Here is a 6,597-nt window from a genome sequence, read left to right as displayed (position 1 = left end):
TCCATACTCCTGTTCTTCTTTCATTAAGGGTTGTCTGGAGGAGATCGCTTAAAGCGATAAGACCGCCTTTGCGCATTGTTATTCTTCTTGTATTTATGTTTTCAATTTATATTATAAATTGTGTGCAATAAAGAATTTATCTATCTATCTATCTATCAATTGTGCATTTTTTTTTACCTATAACAATGTTACAACTGAGAAAAACACACATATTATGAAATACAAAGTTCAGAGAAAATGAGAAACTTGAATTATAATTATAAGATAAGTCGTCGAAACGCTTATAAATTTCAGCATTAACTTAATGTCTATAGTAAACATTTCGTACGCGGATATCTGTAATGGCCACACTTCAATTAGTTCCATGAACGCTTTCGCCTGGATACGCATTTGTCTAGTAAGGTCGTAGTCCATGATAAGTTCGTTCACTAAGATCTTAGTGGACTTGCGCTTCAGGAGGATAACTTCACACGTGTAAGACATAACACAAACTGACATGATATCAAATATACACAGCAATAAAATACGGGGTAAAGTACTAGAAACGACTGAATTTCGTATATAGTAGATTGATGACCATATAGTGATTATGATGTACACAAATGTAGTAAACAGCGCCCTGAGTATTTGGAAATTGTATACTTTATTAATTAAATCACATACTTCACCGATTAAATCGTAGCCCGTAGCTAAAGTGCGAATTATAGAATCGTTGTTTAATTTAAATTTGAAACGCAAAAGCTCGTTCTGATTTCTAAACCGCATATTCAAAGTGTGTCTTCGATTTTTTGAATCAATGACCTGTTTCAAAATATTGTTAACAACACATAATCGGTCCTTCATTATTTTGATCAAAACGCAAAAAGAAAACACCCCGAGATAACGGTCAAAATCAATGATTGTTAGTATTATTTCATTCGTCAATGGTTTCTTAGAAATATTAAAACTCAAGTCGTAAACTGATACAAGTATATAAAAAAAAATAAAAACTGATATTCCAATTTGTATGTGTCTTCTGGAATCCTTGTAGAACTGGTCATTCTTAGAAACCTGTATAATATTATCTATGTAGGCAACGGTTTTTATAATTTTCACATTGTTTTTGGCGTTCTTTAAGAATACTAATGTTGATAGGATATGCTGTATCACCATTGTAAGAGCGGTAATGTCCAAAGCTGAGTTCACAATTTTTCCGAGGCCAGTAATACTACTATATATTATGTTGTTATTAACAAAAACAATGGAATAAGTTAACACAGTGAGGCACATGAGGAAAAAGGTGTAATATTTCATTTTCTTGTTTATTACTTCTATATCCCCACCAACCTCACGATATGTGAATTTACCAATCAAGTTTTCAATAATTTTTAAAGGTCTCAGTACATGCAGAATGTACTCCAATTTTGATCCTTCCATTTTATTTTAGTTCTGTTGTTGTTTTATTTTAAACAAAAGCAAATCTTCATAGCTGATGCATGATTTTATGTATTTCCTCAAAGTGGTGTTTATATAACGTTTTGAATGTCAATATGTCTTGGCCGGGTTTAACTTGCACATGCACTTTGCCACGCATAAAAAGTGCCACCTATGGGCCTACTTGAATAAAGATATTTTTGACTTTGACTTTGACTTGTAAGTTATGAAAGCAGAAGTCTTATCCCTTTGTTGGTAAATTTGAAAATGTCATTGTAGTATTTACACCGGACCTTTTATATTGTTGTCAATAAGGTTTAAGTTAGATTAATGGTCCCAGCCGTTTTCAGATTAAAGTAACTTTAAATAATAACAATAATGCACTTAAGTAAATGAACTATAGAAGCTAAATAATTAAGTTGATTATGAATACATATGTACTCATAATGAAACTGTTACTGGATGATTTCAAGTTTTCAACGCAGAATGCTGTGTTGGTTTTGTTGTCTATGACTAATATTTTAACAATAAATTTCATTTGATTTCATTTGTAGCTAGGCTAACATTGAGGACTCTTTCATCCCAAAAACTATAACATTCAGGTTAAAAGAAAACAGTTTTTGTCCGAATACTCCAAGAATTCTGAGGAGATTCCGGTAATTATTATTTTTCACTAGAAATTTCTGCATTTATTTTCAGTTTAGTTTATTCGCTCATTTAGTAAAGGTTTGAAGAATATTTTCGGAGATAGAGGACACGCTGACGTCAGATTAAACGATATTTTTTTTATATTTGAGGGTACCATACCTGAGATTATGTGTGAGGGTCTTGATCAATAGCCATCAAAGTCAAATTCAAAGTCAAATATTTCTTCATTCAAATAGGCACTTTTGATGCGTACATTACCTGTGAAATATGACATAGAAGTGAGTTGATTGCGATAACTAAAGTCGTCAACTTAAAACTATAGCTACGAGGGATCCAAACGTGCCCTGGTCTAAGAAGAAGCCCACAACAAACTTAGCCGGTTGGTTTTTTTTTGTTATCACCATCTCACATCTTCATTTAAAATTATTAAATATTTTATTAACTTAAATAGTTTTAAATAAGGATTGAGGTGGTGATAACAAACAAAAAAAACAACCGGCTATGTTTGTTGTGCCCATTTTTATCGTTGACCTAGTCCTTAATCCTCCTTTCAAGAACATGACATCTATATTAAACGATTACTAATAGTTATTTGTGATAGTATCAGGGACCGATGAATTACATTGACCGTCGTCATATTTTTCACATTGACGACGGTCGACCCTGATCGATTCTCGCAATACACCTCAGCACTGAACGAGTCACTGGTACGACTTCCAGTCTCGGAGAGAAGTTCTGTGGTGATCTCCACGTTACCAAACTAGATGTCATGGTCAGATTAGGCCATCGCAAATATGCCCATGTTTCCGAATTTCGACAAAAGCTTAAGTGCAGTCCTATTCGGCGTCGCCGGTATATGCATTAACTACTTACTTCTGTACTGTGTGTTATTCCATCTAAAAACTCCCTCTTATTTGAATGAGAAGTTCACTTTTCTTGGTGAGCAATCTGATTTAAGATCGTGCCGTGCGCTGACGCTGAGTATGCCTTATCATAAGAGACAATTTTTCAAGCGTTCGTTTAGCGTACGAGATGTGGAATTGTGAAATAATAATAATAATCATTTATTCAGGCTAAAAATGATTTGTACAATAATAACATGAATGCCCTAACCTCTGCAGAACGAAAACCTGTGTTACAGAGGCTAGGTCCTTACTGATGTTCAAATTCAAATTCAAATTCAAATTCATTTATTTCAAGTAGGCCTACTTTATAAGCACTTTTGAAACGTCAAGTATGCATGTTTGTGTGACTCTACCACCGGTTCGGAAAGCAGATTCTACCGAGAAGAGCCGGCAAGAAACTCAGTAGTTGCTCTTTGATGTTACATAGGGTGCTTGTTTATTTTAAACCTATGTTTTATAAAATCTACATATTATAAAAATTTAAGTGCTAAAAATATGAAAATAAAATAAAATAAAAATTAAACTATAACTAAAGAATAAATTTTGTAGGTCTGTGTGGGGTATTCCCACTTCGAACCTTCGAATAAAACGACAGTATCATCCGCAAAACAACAGACACGGCGGAATTGTGGTGATATTTCGCAGAGTAATATTTACGTTTATATACACTAGGAAAAGTGTTGGAACCAAGACGCTACCCTGAGGGACTCCATAGGGGATGTCAGCAAAGTCACTAGTTTTATCATTTATTTTAACACATTGTTGGCCTACCCATAAGGTAGTTTTAGAACCAGTCCAGGGCAATATCCTTGACACCTACGTTGTTGAGTCTGCCAAGCAAGATTGGAATTGAGACGGTGTCTATTTGAGAGATTGATATAGAAAGTACATGTCCTTTTCCATAGCATAGGTGACATGCACACAAAATTTCAAGGCTGTCTGCCCGCGCTTTAGCTCGTAAACAATTTTAAATTTTCCATCGGGAACTACTGAAGGAGTTGGGATAAAAGGTAGCCTGCATGCCAAATTTCATCCAAATCCATTTAGCCGTTTTTGCGTGATTAAGTGACAAACATACACACTTTCACATTTTTAATATTATCTATATATATTATTATAGTAGGATTAATTAGGAATTTGGCATACACATAATATGTTAAAATAAGGGAGGATTTATCAAAAATGGCTTTATTGGTATTTTTGAATAAAAGGGGTTTTTAGTTTGACAAAACTTAAGGATTTCTGAATGTAATTAAAATTGTTAAGTTAAGTTAAGAGTTAAGTGTGTCAATATTACATACAATATGGACATTCCCAGTTATTCTATAAATCAATTATGGAATATATCATATCATCCTTTATGTTCAATTTTTACCCATGTACTATGGCATATAAAGAATACATCATTCAATAGTACACGGTGGCCTCTTTATAATAATACAAAAATTTAAGTTCAGAGTAAAATTCCATGATTTGTTACTAACAATATTAATATAGGTATAAGTTAGTTCCAATCACTAATCGTTTCTAGATCTCCAGTGAGGACTGTCTAATCAACAAGCCAAGGAGGAGGCAGGAGGGCGTTAGTGCTGTTCGCAAGTCTGAGAATCATGGACGCTGCGCGTTTGCACCTAATCGCTTGGAAAATTTCTACGCGTTTAGGAGCATCCACAAACATTGCTGACGACTATTATTGGCTGGCTTCTCTAACACAGCCCACAGCCCTCAGCACATTGATATACTTACATCAACACCTATTATTTCATGTTAGTATGCAATCTTTTGATATGTATAAAACTAAACTATATCATAAAACACAAACCTACTAAGTTATTTTTTTTAAATAATAATGATAATAAATATACTAACACAATCCGCTTATCGCCTTCTAGCCTCAAAGTAAGCGTAGCTTGTGTTATGGTTACTAAGATAACTGATGAATAATTTACATAAATACTTAAAAAATACAAATAAACACCCAGACACTGAAAAAAAAATTATGTTCTTAAACACACCTCTTAGAGAAAATGTGACACTTGAATTATAACTATCAGATATGTTGTCGAAACGCTTATAAACTTTAATATTAACTTAATGTCTATAGTAAACATGTCGTACGCAGATATCTGTAATGGCCACACTTCAATTAGTTCCATGAACGCTTTCGCCTGGATACGCATTTGTCTAGTAAGGTCGTAGTCCATGATAAGTTCGTTCACTAAGATCTTAGTGGACTTGCGCTTCAGAAGGATAACTTCACACGTGTAAGACATAACACAAACTGACATGATATCAAACAAAGATATTAACACAATACGGGGTAAAGTATTGGAAACGTCGGAAGTTCGTATATAGTAAATTGATGACCATATAGTGATTATGATGTATACAAATGTAGTGAACAACGCCTTAAGTATTTGGAATTTGTAAACTTTATTAATTTCATCACATACTTCACCGATTAAATCGTTACTAGTAGCTAAACTGCGAATTATAGATTCGTTAATTATTTGAAATTTTCCATATAAATTGTCATTCTGATTCTTGAAACTCTTAATGTCTCGTATATTCAAAGTGTTTTTACGATTTTTTGTCAAAACAACCTGTTCTAACAGATTGTTTACTATTTCTAAGCGATCCTTTGTTATTTTGATAAACACACAAAATGATAACACTTCAAAATGACGTTCGAAGTCAATTATTGTTAGTAATATTTCACCCGACAAATCAGCTTTTTCAATTAAACTCATGTCGTAAATGGCTAGAAGTAAATAAATAAATACAAAAATTGATATGCTGATTTGAATGTGCCTTCGGGTATCCTTGTAGAATTGTCTACGCTTTGAGACATCTAGCATATCATCAATGTAGGTAAACATTTTTATAATTTGGACATTTTTTTTGGCGTTATGCAAGAAAACTAATGTTGATATGATGTATTGTACCACCATTGATAAAGCAGCAATGCCATATACCGAGTCCACAATTTGTCCGATGCCAGTAGAAGTGTCGTTTAAGCTGTTAATTGCTAAATCAATACAATATCCTATCACAGAGAGGCACATTACGAAGATGTTGTAACATTTCATTCTCCTGCTTATTATGTCTATATTTCCGCCAACCTCACGACATCTGAATTTTCCCAACAAGTTTTCAATAATTGTTAAAGGTCTCAGCAAATAAAGAACGGATTTAAGTCCTGATTCTCCCATTTTCTTTGTTTATACCTGTTGTTTTAAGCAAGAGTCGAAGTTCTATCACTGTTGTGGTTCGTTTCAGAATGTGAGTACAATGATGTAGTGCGACACTTTCACTGTTACCATTAAGTAATTAGATAAATGCGGGGGTGCTTCAATTTGTAAATGAAGAAATTATGGACAGTAAAAATAACACACTCAAATAAATGAAAGTCTGAAAGCCAAAGAGCTAAATACAATGTCACAAAATATTTTCCATGTTACGGACCTACCTATATGTTACCTACCTAGAGTTGGTCCAAAGATTAAACAATTAAAACAATACACTCAAGAAAATTAACTTTTGCTCTTAGACAGTTAACTTACTGACCATTTGTCATACTGACCGTTAATGATAAAGGTTAGATGTCAGCTGAGTAATGAGCAGCAATCAC

General features: G+C 33.5%; 1 protein-coding gene and 1 pseudogene across 1 annotated transcript; both read right to left on the bottom strand.

Annotated features, from left to right (window-relative positions):
* Positions 1-228: 228 nt before the first annotated feature.
* Positions 229-2,832, bottom strand: LOC120633997 (annotated as a pseudogene).
* A 2,152-nt stretch (positions 2,833-4,984) lies between these two features.
* On the bottom strand, positions 4,985-5,716 carry LOC120633996. Its single transcript, XM_039904434.1, has one exon. It carries the CDS (start codon positions 5,714-5,716, stop codon positions 4,985-4,987), a length of 732 nt encoding a protein of 243 aa, XP_039760368.1.
* Between the last annotated feature and the right edge of the window lie 881 nt (positions 5,717-6,597).

This window comes from Pararge aegeria, chromosome 22, assembly GCF_905163445.1.
Source record: "Pararge aegeria chromosome 22, ilParAegt1.1, whole genome shotgun sequence".
Taxonomy (NCBI): domain Eukaryota; kingdom Metazoa; phylum Arthropoda; class Insecta; order Lepidoptera; family Nymphalidae; genus Pararge; species Pararge aegeria.
This window is presented reverse-complemented; position numbering and strand designations above follow the sequence as displayed.

Excerpts from the sequence above, each read along its gene's own strand:
- LOC120633996 (XM_039904434.1), bottom strand. The coding sequence starts at position 5,716 with ATGAGTTTAATTGAAAAAGCTGATTTGTCGGGTGAAATATTACTAACA.